The 26,089-nt window shown below is 43.9% G+C and overlaps 1 protein-coding gene across 2 annotated transcripts in view; it reads right to left on the reverse strand.

Annotated features, from left to right (window-relative positions):
- Positions 1-712: 712 nt before the first annotated feature.
- Positions 713-26,089, reverse strand: part of HTR1D (5-hydroxytryptamine receptor 1D) — a 30,798-nt gene continuing 5,421 nt past the window's right edge. For both annotated transcript variants that reach the window (XM_049875897.1, XM_049875896.1), the window contains exon 2: positions 713-2,591. In XM_049875897.1, the coding sequence (XP_049731854.1) occupies positions 762-1,895 (1,134 nt within the window). In that variant the 5' untranslated portion in view covers positions 1,896-2,591 and the 3' untranslated portion in view covers positions 713-761. The remainder of the gene's footprint in view (positions 2,592-26,089) is intronic.

Consider the following 26,089-nt stretch of genomic DNA (forward strand, 5'->3'; position numbering starts at 1 on the left):
TTTGATAAGACCCAACGTCTTCAGATCCTTAATGAAAATGAAATATAAAAAAAAATTCAGAATGGTGTTCCACTCAAAGCTTGGTGGGTCCATAGCCTGTCAATCTACTCGAATGAGGGTGATCATGGATTTTAACTTCAGAACGTTAAGATGGTGCAGAATTACTGGGGAAGAAAGGGCACAGTTTAGCTGATCAGGTTTCAACCATCCCATGCCCCTGCCCCAAGTTCTGACTCTCTCTCCAAGTCACTCTTTCTTGTCAGATCCCAAATACCAAATTTCTTCCCACAGGTAACTGGGAAAGTTTCAGTCTAAGAAGGACTCAGTGGAAGAAATGTCTGGGTGTTATTTTTCAATCAAGGTACCACATGGAGTGGAGACCTCTCCACCCTGACTCCAAATTCTCTTTCAACTCAGGTCGGTCACTAATCTCCTCCACCCTCCTTTGAGCACCATACTAGTTTCAGTAGACCAGGAAGCCTTCCCTTTGAGCCAGACAGCTTCCATTTGAATTGCATACATGAGGAATCCTGTGGATTATGTTTCTGCCAGCCTCTGTCCTATCAAGTTTCAGTCCTGTCTCCTTTCACAGGGCTGCCTAGGTTGGGGGCTCAACAGTCAAGTAGGCAATAAGGAAAGGAAATCAAATCAATTCTACTGACTGAACGAAGACCCAAGATATCATGAATTAAACCAAGTCTCAGGAAAAAAAAAAACTGGATCATAGGTCACAAAATAACAAGAGTCACCACCAAATAAGACTAGGAGGCTTTCCGGAAATGGACAACTTTCTGAAATGCTTGCCGAAAATCTTCGTTAAATACAGTGTAGATTACTGGATTGAGGAGGGAGTTTAAATAGCCTAGCCAGGTGAAGAAGTCAAAGACGGCTGGGTGGAGCCAGCAGGAGTCCCGGCAAATGGGGAGGACCAGAGATGCAACAAAGAAAGGCAGCCAGCAGATGATAAAGGCACCTAGAATGATCCCCAGGGTTTTTGTGGCTTTCCTTTCTCGAGCAGCAGAAATTCTCTTACGCTCCAGGACACTATCAGCAAGCTTGGTTTTCACATGGTTGAAGAAGAGAGGGGAGCCGACTGAGTGTGAGTGCCCTTCATGGAGGCTGGGGTTGAGGGAGCAGAGTGAGGACCCCGCAGAACCTGTGATGAGATGGGCTGTGGTGAAGCGCTTCCCATAGAGTGATGGTGGGTTCAGGATGCGGCTCCGGGCAGCCATGTATATCTGGCCATAAAGGATGATGAGCAACACGGACGGGATATAGAAGGCCCCACATGTGGAGTAGATGGTGTAGGCGATGTGGGAGGTATTCACCTGGCAGTCAGACATCTCTTCATGAGCTTTGGCCTGCCGCCAGAAAAGCGGTGGGATGGAGATGCAGATGGAGATGGCCCAGACAATGGCAATCATGGCAGCCGCGTGGCCTGCTGTCCGGCGTTTACTATACTCCAGGGCATCGGTGATGGCCCAGTATCTGTCCAGAGCAATGACACAGAGATGCAGGATGGAGGCTGTACAGCACGTGATGTCAGAAGACAGCCAGATGTCACACAGGATTTGGCCAAAGCTCCAGGTGCGGGTGATAGTATATACAATGCTGATGGGCATGACCAAGATGGAAACCAAAAGGTCAGTCGTGGCCAAGGAGCCAATGAGATAGTTGGCTGGGGTGTGGAGCTTCCTGGTGAGGAAGATGGTGGTAAGCACAAAGGCATTGGAGAGGACAGTGGCCAGTGTGATGACAGAAAGGACTACTGCAAGAGAGATCTTGAGTGCCTGGAGGGTTCCTGGATCCCAAGCCTCTAGAGTATCTGTAGCGTTCAGCGCACTGTTGGAGGCCTCCTGGGGGAGACCTTCCACTGACTGGTTTGGTGGGGGCATTCTAGGTGGCTCTCTTTTCCCACAGACTTCTACACACACAGCAACTTCTTTCACAGTTGTCCTGCCCACCGAACGAGGTCATCCTTCTGCTTCACACTGGTGGGAGCCATATATCAGAAGAACATACGCCAGTGAAAAGACCTCAAGACTTGCTTACTTAAAGAAAACGGCAGTGACCACCGGTGGGTAGTTAAAGGCCTTTCCCCAAGCAGATGAATCATAAGACATCTCACTGTTCTGGAACTTTGCCTGGCAGATGGTCAAGTCCAGTGGACACATGCTGAATTCATTAGACAATTATCGGGGTATCACAGCAGTGGGAGCTATTTTCTGGGATTCTTGCTTTTGGCATTTTGGCTTTTTCCAAAGCTTGAGACACAAATGTGTTTAATGAGAACTTCAGAATTTCCCCATCCTATCGTGAGAAGATTCTAAATTTCAGGCTGCCTCCTGGGAGCTTTAAAAACTTAAAGACAAAAGGAAGTCGGGGCTGATTTGGAGGAGCAGCCCAGTTTTCCCAGATTCAGTCTGACACATGATGAGGTGCTTAAGCTGAGTTCCTGTTTCACTGATGGTTTTGAGCCTGAACAGACAAAACATTCTCAGTTACCAAGACTTGAAGAATGCATGAGCTGGGAGAAGGCAAAACAAACGGATCACTGTGAGTTCACCAAGAAGGGCATGTGCTCAGGAGCTCTGGAGTTTAAAAAAGAAAAATAACAATAAAGAGTTAGGTTCTAGAAGGATAAACTGGATGCTTGAAACGAACTATGGGATTAAAGGGATATGCCAGCTAAACACTGGCAGTGGTGCAGTGAAACTGGCCTTCGTCAGGAGAACATCCAGGAGGACGACGTGTCCCACCCCCACAATTCCCAGAGGGGACAAAGTATCACAACTTCTGGAAGCTTCACAGGCTTGTTACAAGTACATGAAATCAGCTTGTAAATGGTGAATCAGGAATCATCCTTCTGTTTATTCAGCAAAAATGGAAACTTGGAAACGAAACAAAACAAAACTATGCATAGTAATGAAAGACCTCCAAGAAAGACATCAAATTCTTACGATGCATTTCTCTAAGTGGGGCGGGGGGGGGGGGGTGAATTTTCTTCTATTCATTTGAATTTTCCAATTTTTCTACAGTGAGCATGAATTACTCTTAAAACCTATCAACCAAACAAAAAAAGGCAAAAATAGAAACAAACACCGTGTGTGTGTGTGTGTGTGTGTGTGTGTGTAGTGCTGGGCAAGGGGAAAAAGGTAGCATCTTTAAGCGCTTGACATCCCCATATTTAAATACCCCATCCCCATCCCCATATTTAAGAGTAAAACAAACAAAATCTGCATGTCAGCCTTGAATGTGAAAATGTCCATACCCGTGAAACGAAGAGCACATTCGGCTGCCTCCCTTGCCGTGAGTATTTCCTTGGCAGAAGCATCACTTTTAAGGTAAGAAATTAACTGCAGAAACTTAAAACCTTGAGCATTTTTCATGGTAGAAGTTCAAAGACAGAAAATACATTTGATTTTCCAAAAGGAAGCTGAAAATTTAGGTGCAAAAAAATTTTATGGATTTATTTTCTTTTCTCCTCTGTGTACCTCTTGGCCTCGGGTCTGGGCTTAAGTATTAGGACATGGGCAAGTGCTAGGGTCCTTGGATTAGGGACCTCGGTATCGATGATCAGGGTGAGAGCCAGAGTGGATGGAGTTGGTCCAGGCTCATCTCTGAGGATGCAGTGGAAGCTTCCCGTGACCCCAGCTGAAGTCTGCGTCCCAGCAGGCAGCCCCCAGGTGCTGTGGGGCTGGCAAGAGGAATACCAAGACCTCTGAGCCTCAGCCACACCCCTACTATCTTGTGCCCCATGTTGTGTGGGATGCTACAACTCCACCAGCAAGGCCTGTGACTCATTTTATTTCTTGCAGCTCAACTTAGCAAACAGGTCCTTCCCTGGGAGCATGCACAGCCCGGCTTTGTCGCTTCAAGGACTCTGGGATGGAGCTGGCAAGGTAGAATTTATACACACTCCCACACCTTTTTCTAATTGTGGTAAATAGGAGACTCAGAGACAAAGATGTTACAAAACATTTGCCATTTCCATAATTTTCACGTGTACACTTCAGTGACATTAGTTACATTCATCATGTTCAACACCTTTATCCACTCCCATCTATGTGAAATCATACAGTCATACAATATCTGCCTTTTGTGACTGACTTATTTCACTCAGCATCATATTTTCAAGGTTCATCCATGTTGTAGCATGTATCAGAACTTCACTTCTCTTTATGGCTGAGTAATATTCCATTGTATGTTTCTACATTATGTTTATCCATTCACATTAAAAAAAAAAAGGGTCATAAAAAACCTATAGATGAATCCTGATCAAAAGGAGGAAAATATAGAACAGAATTTCCAAATTCTCATAGAACGCAAATTTTCTGGTGCCACAGAGGCTGGATGAACCCCCAAAACTATTGCTCTGAGATAACCTTTAAACCTTACATCTTAAACCAAAAATGTCCCCTGAAGTCTTCTTTAAACCAAACAACAGTTTAGCTTAATTAGTAAAGAATGTCTGCCTTGAGCATTGTGTTCTTTTTTTTTTTTAATTAATTTATTTATGTATTGTGCTTCAGGTGAAAGTTTACAGTTCAAGATAATTTCTCATACAAAAATTTATACATGAACTACTTTGTGACCCTAGTTGCAATCCCTATAATGTGACAGCACACTCCCCCTTTCCACTATGGGTTTCCCATGTCCATTCAGCCAGCTCCCATCCGTTTCTGCCTTCTCACCTTGCCTCTCGACAGGAGCTGCCCATTTGGTCTCGTGTATCTACTTGAACTAAGAAGCACACTCTTCATGAGTACTATTTTCTGTTTTATACTCCAGTGAAGGATTCTATGGGGAAAATATTAAACAATGCAGGAAGCATCAAAAGAAGATGGAAGGAATACACAGAGTCATTATACCAAAAAGAATTAGTCGATGTTCAACCGTTTCAAGAGGTGGCATATGATCAGGAACCGATGGTACTGAAGGAAGAAGTCCAAGCTGCTCTGAAGGCATTGGCAAAAAACAAGGCTCCAGGAATTGATGGAATATCAATTGAGATGTTTCAACAAACAGATGCAGCACTGGAGGTGCTCACTTGTGTATGCCAAAAAATACGGAAGACAGCTTCCTGGCCAACTGACTGGAAGAGATCCATATTTATGCCTATTTCCAAGAAAGGTGATCCAATTGAATGTGGAACTTATAGAACAATATCATTAATATCACACACAAGCAAAATTTTGCTGAAGATCATTCAAAAACAGCTGCAGCAGTATGTTGACAGGGAACTGCCAGAAATTCAGGCCGGTTTCAGAAGAGGATGTGGAACCAGGGATATCATTGCTGATGTCAGATGGATCCTAGCTGAAAGCAGAGGATACCAGAAGGATGTTTACCTGTGTTTTATTGACTATGCAAAGGCATTTGGCTCTGTGGATCATAACAAGCTATGGATAACACTGCGAAGAATGGGAATTCGAGAACACTTAATTGTGCTCATGAGGAACCTTTACATAGATCAAGAGGCAGTTGTTCAGACAGAACAAGGGGATACTGATTGGCTTAAAGTCAGGAAAGGTGTGCATCAGGCTTGTATCCTTTCACCATACCTACTCAATCTGTATGCTGAGCAAATAATCTGAGAAGCTGGACTATATGAAGAAGAACGGGGCATCAGGATTGGAGGAAGACTCATTAACAACCTGTGTTATGCAGATGACACAACCTTGCTTGCTGAAAGTGAAGAGGACTTGAAGCACTTACTAATGAAGATCAAAGACTACAGCCTTCAGTATGGATTACACTCAACATAAAGAAAACAAAAATCCCTCACAACTGGACCAATGAGCAACATCATGATAAATGGAGAAAAGATTGAAGTTGTCAAGGATTTCATTTTACTTGGATCCACAATCAACAGCCATGGAAGCAGCAGTCAAGAAATCAAAAGACTCATTGCATTGGGTAAATCTGCTGCAAAGGACCTCTGTGAAGTGTTGAAGAGCAAAGATGTCACCTTGAAGACTAAGGTGCGCCTGACCCAAGCCATGGTATTTTCAATCGCATCATATGCATGTGAAAGCTGGACAATGAATAGGGAAGACCAAAGAAGAATTGACGCCTTTGAATTGGGGTTTTGGCAAAGAATATTGAATATGCCACGGACTGCCAAAAGAATGAACAAATCTGTCTTAGAAGAAGTACAATCAGAATGCTCCTTAGAAGCAAGGATGGTGAGACTGCATCTTACATACTTTGGACATGTTGTCAGGAGGGATCAGTCCCTGGAGAAGGATATCATGCTTGGCAGAGTACAGGGTCAGCGGAAAAGAGGAAGGCCCTCAACGAGGTGGATTGACACAGTGGCTGCAACAATGAGCTCAAGCATAACAATGATTGTAAGGATGGCTCAGGACCGGGCAGTGTTTCGTCCTGTTGTGCATAGGGTCGCTATGAGTCGGAACCAACTCAACGGTACCTAACAACAACTCCGGTCTAATCTTTGTCTGAAGAGTAGGCTTCGGGAATGGTTTTAGTTCTGGGTTAACAGAGCATCTGGGGGCCATAGCTTTGAGGGTTCCTCCAGTCTCAGACCATTAAGTCAGCTCTTTTTAAGTGAATTTGAGTTCTACACCACACTTTTCTCCTGCTCCATCAGGGACTCTCTGTTGTTTTCCCTGTCAGGACTGTGTTTGGTGGTAGCCAGGTACCACCTAGGTTTTCTGGTTTCAGGCTGGTGGAGTCTCTGGTTTATCTGGCCCTTTTCTCTCTTGGGCTAATATTTTCCTTGTGTCTTTGGTGTTTTTCATTCTCCTTGTGGGTTGGGAACAATTGATACATCTTAGATGGCTGCTCACAACCTGTTAAGACCCCAGACATGACTCATCAAAGTGGAATGCAGAACATTTTCTTAATAAACTTTTTTATGCTAATTGACCTAGATGTCCCCTGAAACCATGGCCCTCAGACCCCCACCCCTGCTACTCTGTCCCTCGAAGTGTTTGGTTATGTTCAGAAAACTCCTTATCTTTTGGTTTAGTCCAGCTGTGCTGACCTCCCCTGTATTGTGTGTTGTCCTTCCCTTCACCTAAGATAATTCTTGTCTACTATCGCTGCTAACCAGTTCTACCCTGTCCTATAGGGTCACTATGAACTGGAATCGACTCAATGGCAATAGGTTTGGTTTTTTGGGTTTCTTCTAGTTAGTAAATTCCCCTATCCCTCTCTCCCTGCCCTCATAACCATCAAAGAATGTTTTCTTCTGTTTTTAAACCTTTTCTTGAGTTCTTATAATAGTGTTTTCATACAATACTTGTCCTTTTGCAACTAATTTCACTCAGCATAATGCATTCCAGATTCCTCCATGTTGTGAGATGTTTTGAGGAGGCATCATTGTTCATCATTGGGTAGTAGTCCATTGTATGAATATACCATAATTTATTTATCCATTTGTCCGTTGATGGGCACCTAAGTTGTTTCCACCTTTTTGCTTTTGTGAACATTGCTGCAATGAGCATGGATGTGCATATATCTATTCATATGAGGACTCTTACTTCTCTAGAATATATTCCAGGGAGTGGGATTGCTGAATCTTATGGTACTTATATTTCTAGCTTTTTTTCTTTTTTAGTTTTAAACTGTTTTTTTTCCATTTTTATTGTGCTTTAAGTGAAAGTTTACAGATCAAGTCAGTCACTCATGCAAAGACTTATACACACCTCGCCACGTACTCCTAGCTGCTCTCCCCCCGATGAGACAGCACACTCCCTCTCACCACTCTGTATTCCCCAAGTCCATTTAGCCATCTTCTGTCCCCCTCTGCCTTGTCATCCTTCCTCCAGACAGGCACTGCCACATAGTCTCATGTGTCTACTTGAGCCAAGAAGCTCACTCCTTACCAGTATCATTTTCTATCCCATAGTCCAGTCCAATCCCTGTCTGAAGAGTTGGCCTTGGGAATGGTTCTAGTCTTGGGCTAACAGAAGGTCTGGGGACCATGACCTCTGGGATCCTTCTAGTCTCAGTCAGACCATTAAGTCTGGTCTTTTTACAAGAATTTGAGGTCTGCATCCCACTGCTCTCCTGCTCCATCAGGGATTCTCTCTTGTGTTCCCTGTCAGGGCAGTTATTGGTTGTAGCCGGGCACCATCTAGTTCTTCTGGTCTCAGGCTGATGTAGTCTCTGGTTTATGTACCCCTTTCTGTCTCTTGGGCTCATAATTACCTTGTGTCTTTGGTGTTCTTCATTCTCCTTTGCTTCAGGTGGGGAGAGACCAATTGATGCATCTTAGATGGCCACTCATTAGCATTTAAGACCCCAGATGCCACTTGCCAATTGACCTAGATGTCCCCTGAAACCATGGTCTCCAGATCCCCACCCCTGCTACTCTGGCCTTCGAAGCTTTGGGTTTATTCAGGAAAATGCTTTTGGTTTAGTCCAGTTGTGCTGACTTCTCACATTGTGTGTTGTCTTTCCCTTCACCTAAATTAGTTCTCGTCTACTATCTAATTAGTGAATACCCATCTCTCTCCCTCCCTCCCTCCCCACCCTCATAACCATCAAAGAATATTTTCTTCTGTGTTTAAACTATTTCTTGAGTCCTTATAATAGTGGTCTCATACCATATTTGTCCTTGTGCAACTGACTAATTTCACTCAGCAGTAATGCCTTCCAGATTCCTCCGTGTTATGAAATGTTTCGCAGATTCCTCACTGTTCTTTATGGATGCACAGTATTCCATTGTGTGAATATACCATAATTTATTTATCCATCCATCCATGGATGGGCACCTTGGTTGCTTCCAACTTTTTGCTATTGTAAACAGTACTGCAATGAACATGGGTGTGCATATATCTATTCATGTAAAGGCTCTTATTTCTCTAGGATATATTCCAAGGTGTGGGATTGCTGGATCTTCTGGCAGTTCTATTTCTAGCTTTTTAAGGAAGCACCAAATCAATTTCCAAAGTGGTTGTACCATTTCACATTCCTACCAACAATGTGTAAGTGTTCCAGTCTCTCCACAACCTCTACAGCATTTATTATTTTGTGTTTTTTGCATTAATGCCAGCCTTGTTGGAGTGAGTGGTACTTCATTGTAGTTTTGATTTGTACTTCTGTAATGGCTAATGATCATGAGCATTTTTTCAGGTATCTGTTAGCTGCCTCAATGTCTTCTTTGGTGAAGTGCCTGTTCATATCCTTTTTTAATTGGGATATTTATCCTTTTGTTGTTGAGGTTTTGCAGTATTTTACAGATTTTAGAAATTAGATGCTAATCGGATATGTCATAGTCAAAAAATTTTCCCCCGTCTGTAGGTTGTCTTTTTACTCTTTTGGTGAAGTCTTTTGATGAGCATAAATGTTTGATTTTTAGGAGCTCTCAATTATTTACTTTCTCTTTTGGTGTTTGTGCATTGTTAGTTATGTTTGTATTCTGTTTATGCCATGAATTAGGGTTCCTAGCATTGTCCCAATTTTTTCTTCCATGATTTTCATCGTTTTAGATTTTATATTTAGGTCTTTGATCCATTTTGAGTTCATTTTTGTGCATAGTGTGAGGTATGGGTCTTGTTTCATTTTTTTGCAGATGGATATCCAGTTATGCCAGCACCTTTTGTTAAAGAGACTGTCTTTTCCCCATTTAATGGACTTTGGGCCTTTGTCAAAGATCAGCAGCTTATAGGTGGATGAATTTACATTTGGATTCTCAATTCCATTGGTCTATGTATCTGTTATTGTACAAGTACCAGGCTGTTTTGACTGCAGTGGCGGTATAATAGGTTCTAAAATCAGATAGTGTTAGGCCTCCCACTTTGTTGTTCTTCAGTAATGCTTTACTTATCCAGAGCCTCTTCCCTTTCTATTATGAAGGTGGTCATTTGTTTCTCCATCTCATTAAAAAATGTAGTTGGAATTTGGATCTGGATTGTACTGTATCTGTAGATCGCTTTGGGTAGAACTGACATTTTCACAATGTTGAGTAGTGTCTTGTAGTTTTCTTTGTATAGGCCTTTTCCATCTCTGGCTAGATTTACTCCTAAGTATTTTATCTCCTTGGGGGCTATTTAAATGGTATTGATTTGGTGATTTCCTCTTTGATGTTCTCTTTGTTGACGTAGACAAATAAACTGATTTTTGTATGTTTTTCTTGTATCCTGATACTTAGCTGAAATCTTCTGTTAGTTCCAGTAGTTTTCTTGTAGATTCTTGGGTGTTTTCTGTGTATAAGATCATATCATCTGCAAATAGGGATACTTTTACTACTTCCTTACCAATTTGGATGCTCTTTATTTCTTTTTCTTGCCTTATTGCTCTGGCTAGGACCTCCAGCACACTGTTGAATAGGAGTGGTGATAAAGGGCATCTTTGTCTGGTTCCCTGGTGGCATAGTGGTTAAGAGCTGTGGCTGGTAACCAAAAGGTCTGCAGTTCAAATCCACCAGGTGCTCCTTGGAAACCCTATGGGGCAGTTCTACTCTGTCCTTTAGGGTCACTATGAGTTGGAATTGACTGGATGGCAATGGTTTTTTTGTTTGTTTGGTTTCTGTTTTCAAGGAGAATGCTTTCAGACTCTCTCCATTTAGATGATGTTGGCTGTTGGCTTTGTATAAATGCCCTTTATTATGCTGAGGAATTTTCCTTCTATTCTTATTTTGCTGAGAGTTTTTATCATAATGGGTGTTGGACTTTGTCAAATGCCTCCTCTGCATCAACTTATAAGATCATGTGGTTCTTGTCTTTTGTTTTATTTATGTGATGGATTACATTGATTGTTTTTCTAATGTTGAAACATCCCACAACACCTGGTATGAATCCCACTTGGTCATGGTGAATTATTTTTTTGATACATTGTTGAATTCTATTGGCTAGAATTTTGTTGAGGATTTTTGCGTCTAAGTTCATGAGGATATTAATTTTTAATTTTCTTTTTTTGTGGTGTCTTTACCCGGTTTTGGTATCAGGGTTATGGTGGCTTCATAGAACAATTTCGGGAGTATTCCATTCTTTTCTATGCTCTGAAATACCTTTAGTAGTACTGGTGTTAACTCTTCTCTGAAAGTTTGGTAGAATTCTCTAGTGAAGCTGTCAGGGCCAAGGCTTTTTTTTGTTGTTGTTGGGAGTTTTTAAATTACCTCTTCAATCTCTTCTTTTGTTATAGGTTTATTTAGTCGTTTTACCTCGGTTTCTATCAGTTTAGGTAGGTAGTGTGTTTCTAGAAATTTGTCCATTTCCTCTAGGTTTTCTAATTTGTTAGAGTACAATTTTTTATAGTATTCTGTACGATTCTTTAATTTCAGTTGGGTCATTTGTGATATCGCCCATCTCATTTCTTGTTTGGGTTATTTGCTTCCTCTTCTGTTTTTTCTTTTTTCAGTCTGACCAATGATTTATCAATTTTGTTGATCTTTTCAAAGAGCCACGTTTTGGTCTTGTTGATTTTTTAAATTGTTTTTCTATTTCATTTAATTCTGCTCTAATTTTTATTATTTGCTTTCTTCTGGTGCCAGTGGGCTTTTGCTGTTCTCTTTCTATTTGTTCAAGCTGTAGGGATGATGTTTTGATTTTGGCCCTTTTTACTTTTTGTATGTGTGCATTTATTGCTATAAATTGACCTGTGAGCACTGCTTTTGCTATGTCCCATACGTTCTGCTAGGATGTGTTTTCATTCTCATTTGATTCTGTGAATTTCTTTATTCTGTCCTTAATTTCTTCTATAACCCAGTAGTTTTTAGGCAAGGTGTTGTTCAGTTTCCATGTATTTGATTTTTTTTTTTCCTTGCTCTTTCTGTTATTGATCTGTTCTTTTATGGCTTTATCATCAGAAAAGATGCTTTGTAATATTTTGATGTTTTGGGTTCTGTAAAAGCTTGCTTTGTGGCCCAATATGTGATCTATTCTGGAGAATGTTCCATGTGAGCTGGAAAACAAAGTATACTTGGCTATGGTTGGGTAGAGTGTTCCGTATATGTCTATGAGATCAAGTTGGTTTAGATCTTCCATGTCTTTATTGAGCTTCCTTCTGGATCTTCTGTCCTTCACCAAAAGTGGTGTTTTGAAGTCTCCTACTATTATTGTGGCGCTGTTTAGTTCTCTTTTCAATGCTGTAGAGTTTGTTTTATGTATTTTGGAGCCCTGTCATTGGGTGCATAAATCTTTATTATGGTTATGGCCTCCTGGTGTACTGACCTCTTAGTCATTATATAGTGTCCTTCCTTATCCTTCGTGGTGAATTTTACCTTCAACTCTATTTCGTCAGAGATTAATATTGCCACTCCTACTCTTTTTTAATTGTTGTTTGCTTGATAGCTTTTTTTCCCATTCTTTGAGTTTTAGTTTGTGTCTTTGAGTCTAAGGTGTTTCTCTTGTAGGCAGCATACAGACAGATCATGCTTTTTACCCATTCTGCTACTCTATGTCTCTTTATTGGTGCATTTAGTCCATTTATGTTCAGTGTAATTATTGAAGTATGAGTTTACTGCTTAACGGGCAGGGTGGTGTCAAACGTCACATATCTGCCACTCCCTCTTAGCTGTGCAGTTGAAAACAGGCTTCAGATATACACCCTGTTGCACTATGCTAATGAGGAGCAACAGAAATGGGCCCACACAGGTCTATGCAGGGGTGAAAGGCATTCAAAGTCCGTGGACTCCTTATACCTGTGCCTAGGCAAAGCAACTATGCCTGCCCTGAGTTCCCAGCTGAGGAGAGCTGGCAGATTATTTTCTCCTGTTTGTTAGTTTGTTCCCTCTCCAAAGCTGGGAGAATGGCTTGGGGCACACGACGGGTCCTACTTCTGGCCCAGGGGGTACAGAAATCACTGAACCAGGACCAGGACTGGAGCAGAGCAGGGAGGGGGAGTTTGAATGGGAGAGACGTACTTCTCAGAGGTAGAAGGATTTTATGAACCCGGGCAGTAGGTTAGATTCTTACACTTAACTTTTGCAGATTCAGTGCTGCTTCTCCCTGGTTCCACAGGCCTGTACAGACTCTTCGCCACTTGGCCTCTGCCGGTGTGGAAAACATGTCCTGAGCACCACTGCTTGCCTCAGCCCACGTACACCAGCCAATCCAGCCTACAGGGAGCCAGCCAGTTCAGGCCTGGCAAATCCTTGCAGCTTCTGAACTTCCCCTGCTGTTCAGTCCGACTCCTCAACTTTGTCTTGGATGTTCAGGGCTCCTAGATTGTCATATATAATTGATTCACTTGTTTTTTCAGGTCTTTGTTGTCAGAGGGACCACAGGAAGTGTCTAACTACTCTGCTATCTTGGGCCCGCCTTGAGCACTGTGCTGTTTTAAGAATTATCATTATGGGATCAAACTGACAACAGCAACTCAAAAGGTTAGAGAAGAAACTTAGGGGTGAGTTCCTGTTAATGCAGTGAGTTCATATTAATGGTAGAGGAATAATTCAGAAAAGGAGGGTGAGGATGGTTGTACAACTTGAAGAACATAATCAATGTCACTGAATTGTACATGCAGAAATTATTGAATTGGTGTATTTTTGCTCTGTACCTTTTCAACAACGACAAATAAAATACTTTTAAAAAGTGATCATCATGATTATGTACAAATTTGTTTCATAGTTTGTAGGTTTTCCAACTTAATATATTTGAACAATTTTCCATCACTCATTCCCACAATATCCTTCTTAAGGGCCACATGTTGTGTCACTGTGTGGCTCCATTAAGGGGAAGGATTTCAATAGTCAAAGGGAGGAGAGATGGCATTCCTGGTGGCAGGAAAGACAGGAGCAAAGTCCCAGAGGTTAGAAAGGGCAAGGCATGGTCAGGGGATAGCTAAAAGACCGGCTGGGCTGGAGTGCAGAGAGCAGAGTCAGGTGATGAGGCTCAGGGGGTGGCTGGTGCCAGGGAGGTGGCAGGGCACAAGGAGAGTTGCCTTGGCCTGGGGCCATCTGTGCTCTATCCCACACTCTATCCCTGCCATGCTGTGTGACCTTGGCCAAGTCTCTTCCCCTTTCTAAGTCGCAGATTTCTTCCTCAAAACCATGGGGATAATAATGGCCATCCTGTGTGCACCCAAGACTCCTGTGGGGTTTCTGTTGCTCCTGGCAGGGCTGACCCTTGGCACCCAGTAAAACGCAGAGCGGAGTCAAGAATCATTACTATCCTACTCCCATGCCCACAGCTCAGCTCAGGGCTTTGTTGGGAAGGCTCAGTGTTTGTTGACTGATTTTTAAAACATTAAGCAGCTAAACCAGCAATGCAGTAGTTTCCTTCCTTCTCCCCAAACTTGTGGGGGGTGGTTCATCTTAAAGAAATATGTACCCAGAGGAAGGGAAATGGCCTTGCTTTAAGAAAACCAGTCCTAAGCCATCTGCTCCAAAACACTCCAAGGCTTTAAGGATATTATTACAATCGCCTTTTTGTCAGGCTCTTGCAATGTACCAGGACTGAGCTAGCCCTGGGGCTAAGAGTCACTCCACCTGTGGAGTGAACAGTATGGCCCCAGCTTACAAATAAGCCAGTCTCAGAGAGGCGACATCACCTGCCCAAGGTCACCCTGCTGGAAGTAGAAGAACCAGGTCCTGAGCCAGCTCTTTAAATTTCCACTCTTCTCCATACTGCCTCAATTCAGGAAGAAAAGCCTTAAGGCACATGTGCTCCCAGAAGTGAAGCCGGTTTGGGACCCCCAATGACAGGTGACAACGATGATCTCCCCTGCCCCCACGCACCTCATGCTCCACCCCAAAAGCCAACTACTTAAGCTTACACAGAAAATGTGAAGTTGAGTTGGACTGTTTGGAATTTTCCTCCTTCCAGACAGTCTGGGTATGTGAGGTGGCGTCATTTCCCACGGAAGGCTGGTGTGCTTGCTCCATAAACTCATGCAGTCACTCCTTGGGTTCCAGGCATTCCAGTGAGCTCACTTCAGTGAAAGGTGTGGGCTCAGTAAGGCCTGAGCTGCTGGTGGGTGAGCAAGCCCTCAGCCCTTCGGTGAGATCTTAATAAGAAGGGCAGAGGCAAGGTGGATGGCCTCAGTCAGAAAGGTTGCTAGTTTTGCAGGCAGCTACACAATTCTGAGGCCTTTCTGCTCCTTCTCCCCCTTCTCCTGCCTGTTGAGCAAAGTTGGGGGACTTTCCCATAATCCAGTAGTCTTTAGAGACACAGACTCTGGTTCTATAAGCAACCACCGCTCTCCCATCACACTTCAAAAAATAAGAATTAAAAAATGCAACTTAAAATGACAGTGAGCCAGCATCTTCACCCAGCAGACTGGTAAGAGTTTTAAACTCTAACCATGCCAAGTGTTAGTGAAGGTGTGGAGCAACAGTAACTGTCCCCACTATTTTTCCAGTTGTCATTGAGTTGATTCCAACTCATGGCAACCCCGTTTGTATCAGAGTAGAACTCTGCTCTGTAGGGTTTGCAATGGCTGTGATCTCTTGGAAGTAGATAGTGAGACCTTTTTGCCGAGACACCTCTGGGTGGATTCAAACTGCCAACCTTGCAGTTTGTAGTTAAGCGCTTAACCATTTGCACGAGGGACTCCAGTCACTACTTTAAAAAAGAAAAAACAAAACCATTGCCGTTCAGTCAATTCTGACTCAAGGCAACCCCGTGCATTACAGAGTAGAATTGCTCTACAAGGTTTTCTTGGTAGCAGTCTTTATGGAAGCAGATTGCCAGACCTCTCTTCCATGGCGCTGCTGGGTGGGTTTCAACCTCCAACCTTCAGGATAGCAGCCAGCTGCAAATCATATGTGCCACCCGTGAACCTTATCCCACCCACTAAAACCAAAAAAAACAAACCTGTTGCTGTCAAGTTAATCCCAACTCATAGAGACCCTATTGGACGGAGTAGAACTGCCCCACAGGGTTTCCAAGGCTGAAAATCTTTACAGAAGCAAATTGCCACATCTTTCTCCTGCGGAGAGGCTGGTGGGTTTGAATTGCTGACCTTTCAGTTAGCAGCTGAGCGCTTAACCACTGTGCCACCAAGGCTCCTACCTACTGCTAAAAAAAAAAGCAAACCCACTGCCGTCGAGTTGATTCCAACTCATAGCGACCCCATAGGACAGAGTAGAACTGCCTCATAGGGTTTCGAAGGAGCAGCTGGTGGATTTGAACTCCTGACCCTTTGGTTAGCAGCTACCTCTTAACCACTGGGCAACCAGGGCTCCTACCCACTACTAAAAACCATTGCCGTCCTGTCGATTTCAACTTATAGTGACACTATAGGACAGAGTAGAACGGCTCCATAGGGTTTCCAAGGAGCGGCTGGTTGATTAGAACTTTCAAGCTTTTGGTCAGCAGCCTTAGCTCGCTGTAGCTCTTAACCACTGCACCACCCACTATGAGGACAGTATAAATTAAAGCCCTTCAGCACACAATTTGGTATTATCTCATAAAGCTAAAGATGTGATGACTAGCTCATGACCCAGTCATTCTTCTCCCAGGTACACATGGTACACCAAAAAAAAAAAAAAAGAAAAAAGGAATCCTAACTCACTGCCATCGAGTGAATTCCAACTCATAGTGATCCTACAGGACAGGGTAGAACTGCCCCAAAGGGTTTCCAAGCCTGTAAATTCTTTATGGAAGCAAACTGCCGGATCTTCTTCCTGCGGAGCAGTTGGTGGGTTCAAACCACTGGCCTTTCAGTTAGCAGACGAGCGCTTAACCACTGCGCCACAAGGGCTCCTTATACATGATAGAGAAACTCCCAGACGTGTTCATCAGGAGACAGGAATAATGGTCACAGTAGCACTGACTGCAATAGCAAGCAACTAGAAACAACCCAAACCCTCATCAACAGCAGAATGGTAAAATGGGGCATATTCCTACCACGGAGTGCGACCGAGAAGCGCAAATGAGGAAACTGAAGCTACACGCCTCAAAACGGGAGATTTTCACAGGCATAACACTGAGTGTCAAAGTCAAAAATATGCCAAAAGGAACTGCTCAAGGATATAAATATACGTGGCAAAACCACAGGAAAAGCAAAAGAATAATAAATACAAAATTCGGAATAATGGTTACCCCTGAAGGAGGAGGAAGCTAGACTGTAATCGTGGAGGGGCCTTAAAGGTATCAAGGATGTCATATTTTTAAGGTGGTTGGTGGGTACATGGGTATTTATTATTATCCTTTAAGCTGTGCGTATGTTGTGTATACTCTTTTATAGGGAATAATGGGATCCTTGGGTGGACTGTTAACGTGCTCGGCTGTTAACCAAAAAGTTGGCAGGCATCTTGGAGGAAAGGCCTGGTGATCTACTTCCAAAAAAACAGCCACTGAAAACCCTATGGAGCACAATTCTGCTTTGACATACATGGGGCCACCATGAGTTGAAGTCAACTCAAAGGCAACTGGAATACATATATGGTTAATGAAAAGTTACAAATACATATGCATATATATATGCACGTGTGTGTACACACACATATATATATGTGTGTACAGATGTATATATGGAAACCCTGGTGGCGTAGTGGTTAAGTGCTACAGCTGCTAACCAAAAGATCAGCAGTTCAAATCCACCAGGTGCTCCTTGGAAACTCTATGGGGCAGTTCTACTCTGTCCTCTAGGGTTGCTATGAGTTGGAACTGACTCAGTGGCAATGGGTTTGGTTTTGGTTTTTTATATGTATATATATGTAACTTTTTTTAAACAATTAATTTTGCACATTATAAAAAAAAGGGACCCACACTACCAGCAATAGCATACTGATATACGTTGATGCATTAGTACCTACCGATGTATTTTAATCCAGATTTGGGTTTTGGTTCCAGCTCTGCCATAGAGCAGCTAGGCAGTCATACCAGTACCAGCTGCTATTGAGGCGATTCCAACTCATGGCGACCCCATGTGTGTCAGAGTAGAACTGTGCTCCATAGGGTTTTCAATGGCTGCTTTTTCAGAAGTAGATCACTAGGCCTTTCTTGTGAGCTGCCTCTGAGTGGACCAGAACTTCCAATCTTAGCAGCCAGGCACATTAATCGTTTGCACCACCAGGGACTCAGGCAAGTCATGATGTTTCTTTGGACCTGTTTTTTCCCTTGCTAAAATGGGAAGAGAAGCATGGCTATGCTGCCTCAAAGGGGTGTTGAGTGGTTCCAATAAGATCAGTAAACTATAGAATCCTGAACAAATGTAATAATGGTAATAAAGATGGAAGAGTAGAGGGGAATAAGCAGACAGACAGACCTGGGTCCCAACTCCAACCTGTTCCATAGAACACCTCCAGGTACAGCTTATTGGAGAGGGTGGACATGTGGCCCCAAATGAACCAATCAGATTCTCTCTTGGGAATTTAGATGGAGACTGGGAGTTGCTGGACCAGACAGATGATGGAGGGGAGCCACTAAACCCTGAAGGCCAAGGACTTGAGATTAGATTCAGGCCAAAGCCACGGCCAAGGCTGTGGCAAGTTTGGGAAGAGTAGAGAAGCCACAAGTAAACAAAGAAAACAGGTCTTCAGAGAGAAGCAGGAGAATGCAACACAGAGAAGCAGAGAGGAACCACCTGCCCCAGGAAAGGAAGAAGGAGCCTTCCAGGCCTGGTGATACCCTTTCCTGTCCTTGGATACCTATGAGTGACCTCTGGACCCAATAAACCTCATTTGTACCAACTCATATTTTCATACTTTCCCAGCTGAGCCAGTTCAAAGGGACACAGCAGGCCCTAGAACATGGTAATAAGACAGAGGATTTTCTGTTCCTTTCCATCAAATGGAAAACCTCATGGCAGGGTGGTTAAGCGCTATACCTGCTCATCAAAAGGTTGGCAGTTCAAATCCACCAGGCGCCCCTCGGAAACTCTACGGGGCAGTTCTACTCTGTCCTACAGGGTCGCTGTGAGTCGGAATCAACTCGACGGCAACGAGTTTGGTTTTGGTTATTTTGGTTTCCAACCAAACAATCCTGACTGTGGGACCTGGGGCCAGTCATTGCACCTCCTAGGCCTCTCTTCCTCTCTCCCAGGATTGTCATGTGGATTCAGAGAAGTCAGGATGACCCTCCTGGCACAGTGGCTGGCCCACAGCAGGTGCTCTTTTGATCACTCTTAACAAGGGCTTCCCATCCAGGGCTCATTCACTCTACAGGCAAATCAGTCACCTCCCCTTTCCAAAGGGTCTTTATTTTAACTAAGTGAGTCATAAAACCTTGCTAGAAACTAAGAAAATGTATGGGTTTAATGTCTCCTCAGGGGCCAGAGTCTCATCCTTTTGTAGGAAACACAAAACAAAACAAAAAAATCAAGGCTCTGTGATCAGTATTTGTTGCAGTAGAATAAACCCCCCACAGAGGAATTCATGTCTGTTCTTTTTCTAGAAGCTGTGTGGTATGGATGAGCGAGCCCAGGATGGGGAAGTCATTCACCACAAATGTGGAGAGGGCTTTGTGTTTTACAAAATGCATCTACAGCTGTTATTTCATCTTATGCTCTCCACTGCCTTGGAGCTCCCTCAGCCTCAGTTTTCTCCTCTGTAAAATAAAGGTCTCAGATCTACCTCCTGCGGGGTGTCATGAAGGTTAAATAATATATGTGGGGAAAAATGAACAGTTTTAAAATGGGTCTGTGTATATATGTTTCTGTCCATCTGTCTGTCCGTCCGTCATCCATCCATTTATCCATTCATTGATCCATCTCTGAGTCCAAGATCTTGAGCAAGTCAGTCTTTCATTTTAATTTCTTTAACTGGAAAATATAGTAAACAAAAAGTGGCCAAACCTCTGACCCAGCACTCTACTGTTGGTGTTGTTAGAGGCCATTGAGTCATTTCTGACTCACAGCAACCCTATGTACAACAGAACGAAATACTGCCCAGTCCTGCACCATCCTCACAATTGTTGCTATGCTTGGCCCACTGTTGCAGCCACTGTATCAATCCATCTTCCTGTGGGTCTTCTGCTTTTTCCCCGACCCTCTTCTTTACCAAGCATGATGCCCTTCTCCAGGAACTGCTCCCTCCTGATAACAGGTCCAAAGTCTTGCCATTCTTGCTTCTAAGGAGCATTCTAGGTGTACTTCTTCCAAGACAGATTTGTTCATTTTTCTGGCAGTCCATGGTATATTCAATATTTTTCACCAATAGCAAAATTCAAAGGTATTGATTCTTCTTCGGTCTTCTTTATTCATTTTCCAGCCCTCACATGCATATGAGGTGACTGAAAACACAATGGCTTGGGTCAAGTGCATCTTAGTCCTCAAAGTGACATCTTTGTTTTTCAACACTTTAAAGAAAGCAGCAGATTTGCCCAATGCAATGCACCATTTGATTTCTTAATTGCTGTTTCCATGGGTATTGATTGTGGATACTAGTACTGAGGAAGATCAAAGGCCACAGCCTTCAGTGTGGATTGCACCTCAAAATAAAGAAAACAAAAATTCTCATAACTGGACCAATAAGCAACATGATGATAAATGGAGAAAAGACTGAAGTTATCAAGGATTTCATTTTACTTGCATCCACAATCAACGCCCATGGTTGCAGCAGTGAAGAAATCCAATGATGCATTGCACTGGGCAAGTCTGTTGCTTTCTTTAAAGTGTTAAACAACAAAGATGTCACTTTGAGGACTCAGGTGCTGCTTGACTCCATCCACATCATTAATGTAGACTCCACTTTCAGGAGGCAGCTCTTCCCCCGTCGTTTTTTGAGTGTCTTGCAATCTGAGGGGCTCGTCTTCTGGCACTGTATCAGACGACGTTCTGCTGCTATTCGTAAAGTTTTCACTGGTCGTTTTTTTCAGAAGTAGAATGCCAGCTCCTTCTTCCTAGTCTGTCTTAGTCTGGAAGCTCAGGTGAGACCTGTCCACCATGGGTGACCTGCTGGTATTTGAAATACCGGTGGTATAGCTTCCAGAATCACAGCAACATGCAAGCCACCACCACAGTATGACAAACTGACAGACATGTGGTGCACTCTACTCCTAGGTATATACCCAACAGAAACACAGTCACCAAAAGACAAGTACAAGAACTGTCCATAGCAGCACTGTTCATAACAACCCCAAACTGGGAACTACTTAAACATCCACAGTAGAATGGGTAAATTAATTGTGGCACATTCATACAATAGAATACTATACATCAGTGAGCATAATAAACCCCAGCTACACACCACCACATGGGGAAACCTCACAGGCATAACATGGAGCAGAAGAACCCAGGCACCGTGTGTGATTCAAACTTCAAAAATCAAGAACAGGCAACAGTGACCTACAGTGATGGGAGTCAGGCAAGTGTGTTACTCTTCCCCTGATCCCTCTCTCACCAGCCTGGTTAGGTACCCCTCTCCCGAGTGCCCACCATCATACCTCTTACCACACTGGACTGTCTCTGTCACCAGACCATGAGCTCCTTGATGGCAGGGACTATGTTTTATTTTACCATTTGTAACCCCAACATGCATTAACTCTCTGTGTGACCCTGGATAAGACAATATCCTCTCTGGGCCTCAGTTTCCCGTATGGAAAATGAGCAAGTTGGACCAGACCAGAAATTCTCTTGCTGTGTATCAGAATCGCCTGGGGAGGTTTAAAAATACAAATACTGTTTTAAAAATACAGATGTCCAGGCACTGTCTCCTAGAAGTTCAGTTTCAACCAGCCTAGGGTAGGGCCCAGGCACTGTACTTTTTAACAACTCCCCATGTGTTTCTAGGATGCAGCCGGGGTTGAAAACCACTGGCCTGGGTGATCTCTGGTTACCGTCATCTTTAGTTATCTTTAGAAAGTCAAAGACAGGTAAAGCCTGTCTCCCAGGCCTTTGCGACAGTAAGGAAGTACAAGAGCCCAAACTTTTCCTATTTCAGCCTTGCACTCAGAGAACAGGGTCATGACAAACCTTCAGCAGGCAAGTAAATACACCGTGCAAAGATGTCTGCCTTTGTAGTTGACAACTCATTGGAAGTTATTCTCCAGGAACTTGGCATATAGATGGGGACAGTGGAGGGTGCTGTGGGGGCATGGGTGTGGGCAGGGGCTAGAATTCTAGTAGTAAAGTAATGGTCAGCATTTATTGACAGCATTGCCCTGCACTTCTCTATTAATTCATTGAATTCTGGCCACAACCCTCTAGGTTCAGTTCTGTTATTATCACCATTATTCTCATTTGAGGGGAGGGAACTGAGGCACAGAGAAATGACTTGCCTACGGCTCCACAAGCGGAACACAGTGTGGATCTAGGACTGGAAGCCGGGCTTGCCTGACTGCATACTCCACCACCCATAAAACGTGCCGGGTAGAGTCGGTTCCCACCCGTTCCTTCGTTTCCACAAATATCCATCCCGCACATGCCTGCACACACGTGAGACATCTTTACTGAGTACCAGTTGTGTGCGGGGCTCTGCACTCTCACCGGACTGAGGCCTCTCTCTCTGCCAGGCCTGGTGACAGGGGATGCAGCAACATCATTTAGCCCTCAGCACGCAATCCTTTGCCGCCTTCATAGCAACATCCAGAGAAAAAGAGCAGGAATGTGGTTACCACCATGCTTCCCACACTTGAATGTGCACAGGAATTACCTGGGAGCTCATTAGAAATACGGATTCTGATTCTGTGGGTCTGGAGCAGGACTTGAGATTCTTGTTTCTGACAAGCTTCCCGGTGATACTGCTGGCCCTTGGGTCACACTGAGTAGTGCGAGGGGTAATAGAAATGCCAGCCCTGGGACTTAAGAAGGACCCCTGAGCATCAGAGTGTGAAGGAAGGATGTTTGAAATCCATCTCATTCAACTCATGGTGTCCCAGGGTGACAGGACCAGAGAGGGTAAGACAGTCATCCCAGGTCACACAATGAGTTAAAGGCAGAGACTCAAGTCTTCAGATTCCCATCCAGCGCTCCTTCCACTGCCTGCTGCCAACCACAAGCCTCTCACTTGCAGCAGGAACTCAAGACTAAGGACAGAAATATTCAGAGGCTCTCAATTTCTCATGCCTGTTTCTCACCATATGCTTTTTGGCATTACAAGTCTCTCCCCATCTGAGTTTCCACACCAGGGAATGATCCTGGAGGTTGACTAGGGGCATCTATAAGACGTCTTTAGGGTTACACCCCTCTGTCCTGTAGCTCAGCTTGCCTCTGCCCTCTCGCCTTACCCAGATGCTGAACATTTGGGTCCCCAGAGAGCACTTGAGCTGATGGAGTGAAATCATTTTCAGAACAGAGGACAGGCTGTTTTCTCCAGACTGGATAAACAAGGTACTAACAACAGGAATTCATTTCCTAGAAGACAAGCGCTGCATTTGTTACTGTTTACAGGCTCCAAACCCACTATTCACCATCTGCTTTCCCTGCTGGGAGGCACAATACAGCTGTGACTAAGAGCACAAGCTTCGGAGTCAGGTAGAGCTTTAAAGTCAGGCAGACTAAATCTGCAACCCAGCTGTGCCATTTACTAGCTCTGTCACCTTGGGTAAGTTACTTACCCTCTCTGAGCCTGTTTCCTCATGCTCAAGGTCAATGTACTTACAGCCTGCCACATGTTGGTGTGAACAACACAGATGTGGACTCTGCTCTTAGGAAGACTTACCCACCAATGTTCAATTGGTAAATGTTTTGTTATATATATTTTTATCACAATAAAAAATTTACATTTGTGGCTCACATTATATTTCTCTGGAGCCCTGGTGGAGCAGTGGTTATGAGCTTGGCTGTTAACCAAAAGGTTGGCTGTTTGAATCCACCAGCCACTTCTTGGAAACCCTGTGGGGCAGTTCTACTCTGTCCTTTAGGGTTGCTATGTGTTGGAATTGACTTGACAGCAATGGGTTTTTTGGTTTTTACAGTGGCCCTGGGAAAACCCTCCAGGAACCCAGGGTCACAGACGTGATGAGGATGACAGCAGAGTGTGCAGTAAGCCATGCAAAAGTAGGAGGGACAGTGAAACCTGCTGCAGCCTCGAGGCTCCCCTCAGAAAATGGCTTTTAAGCTAACCCACTGGAGGACAAACAGATCGGTAAGTGAAGAGGACTGTGGGCAGTGACACCTATTTCGCAGCACTGAAGTTGGAGAATCATTCCCTGCTATCCACCCCAAATCTGTTTTCTTCATTTCCTATTAAATCCCCATCCAGAAATCGCACAGCCAGCCCTTTCCTCTCATCTACCTGTTTGCCTGGACTCAGCAAAAGACCCACCTCCAGCTTGGCTGAGACTTCCTCTCGCAAAACCACTTTTGGTTCTTTCACTCTTCTGAGGCTTTGCACAGGCTATTTCCTCTACTTGGAATGCCCTTCCTCTCATCTCCTCTGCCCTGTCTGAAAGTTTCTCTGGCTCCTAGAGATGGAATTGATCACTCCCTCTTCTGGTCCCCAAACAAACAAACAAAACCAGTTGCCATCAAGTGAGTTCCAATTCATGGCAACCCCATGTGTGCCAGAGTAGAGCTGTGCTCCACAGGGTCTTCAGTGGCTGATTTTTTGGAAGTAGATTGCCAGGCCTTTCTTCCGAGGTACCTCTGGGTAGACTTAAACCTCCAAACTTTTGGCTAGCAGCCAAGCACTTAATCGTTTGTACCACCAAGGGACTGCTCTCTCAGCCTCACTGGGCTTCATATGTATGCATCACACTGGTCTGCCTGGGACTCTGAACTCCCTGTCACCCTGCTAGACTTGGGTCCTTTAAGAGGAGGGGGCCATATCTGTTGTGAAGCCCAGTGCCCTCTGTGTGGGGTACCCTTCTCCTTCGTCCACCCACCCAGCTTAAATTTAACACTCAGGCCCAAGTTCAACTGTCTCCTTGTTCCTGAAACTTGACCTGTTCCTTCCACCTAAGCAGGACCCAACCTTTCTCCTCTGGACCAACCCTGCCTCGTGCTTATGATTCATACTGTGAACCTCACACCATCGTGCGGTCCAATGCTGTGAGTCTCTCTCCCCACAAGATGTTACATTCCTGGGGCAAGGACTGGATTTTGGTCACAGCTGTATGTTTGGGGCTTAATACCAAAACAAAAAACAAAACAAAAAAAAACCCCAAAATCATTGCTGTTGCGTCCATTCTGACTCATAGTGACTCCATGTATTACACAGTAGAACTGCTCCATAGGGTCTTCCTGGCTTTAATCTTTACAGAAACAGATGGCCAGGTCTTTCTTCTGTGGCACTGGCAGGCCTTTCTTCCACAGCACTGCTGATGGATTCAAACTGCCAACCTTCAGGTTAGCAGTCAAGTGCAAACTGTTTGCACCACCTAGGGACCTTTAATACTTCTAATTGTTCAAAAAAGATTTACTCAAAAAATGAATGAAAGAAGAATACTGACGAATACCATAGGATCCAGCAATCCCACTATCAGGCATATATCCTAGAGAGATAAGTGCCGTGGCACAGATAGACATATGCACACCCATGTTCATTGCAGCATTATTCACAATAGCAAAAAGATGGAAACAACCTACGTGCCCCTCAGTGAATGAGTGGATAAACAAACTATGGTGCCTACACACAATGGAACACTGCACAACGTTAAAGAATAACAATGAATCTGCGGAACATCCCACGACATGGATGAACCTGGAGGACATTATGCTACACGAAATCAATCACAAAAGGACAAATATTGTATGAGACTACTATTATAAAAAGTCAAGAAAAGGTTGACACGCAGAAAGAAACATTCTTTGATGGTTACCAGCAACGTAAAGAGGAGGAAGGGAAAATCACTAACTAGAGAGTAGACACGTATTAACCTGGGTAAAGGGAAAGACAATACACAATATGGGGGAAGTCAGCACAACACGACCAAGTCAAAGAAGACACTGAGAGGTACGCGAGAGTAAAAGGCAACAATGGCAAACACTAGTACACACACAGTCCTTCAATAATGGTAATAACAAACAATAATTTAGGAGTAGATACATAGGTATGTAAGCTGAAGAGGTGTGGGATGGCGTATAGGAGTACACTCCCCACGCATACATAGGTTTGGCAGAGGCTATTTCTACATACATATTTCTACGTGCTACCAATATATCCATGTATATAGTAGAGCACACAGGGGCACAGTTATGAAAACTTCTTAGCCATAACCACACACCTCAAGGGACTGAGTCACTGGGCTTGAGGGCTTAGGACCATAGTCTCGGGGGGATATCTAGGTCAACCGGCATTACATAGTTCATAAAGACAATGTTCTACATCCTACTTTTGTGAATAGCAACC

This window comes from Elephas maximus, chromosome 3, assembly GCF_024166365.1.
Source record: "Elephas maximus indicus isolate mEleMax1 chromosome 3, mEleMax1 primary haplotype, whole genome shotgun sequence".
Lineage (NCBI taxonomy): Eukaryota > Metazoa > Chordata > Mammalia > Proboscidea > Elephantidae > Elephas > Elephas maximus.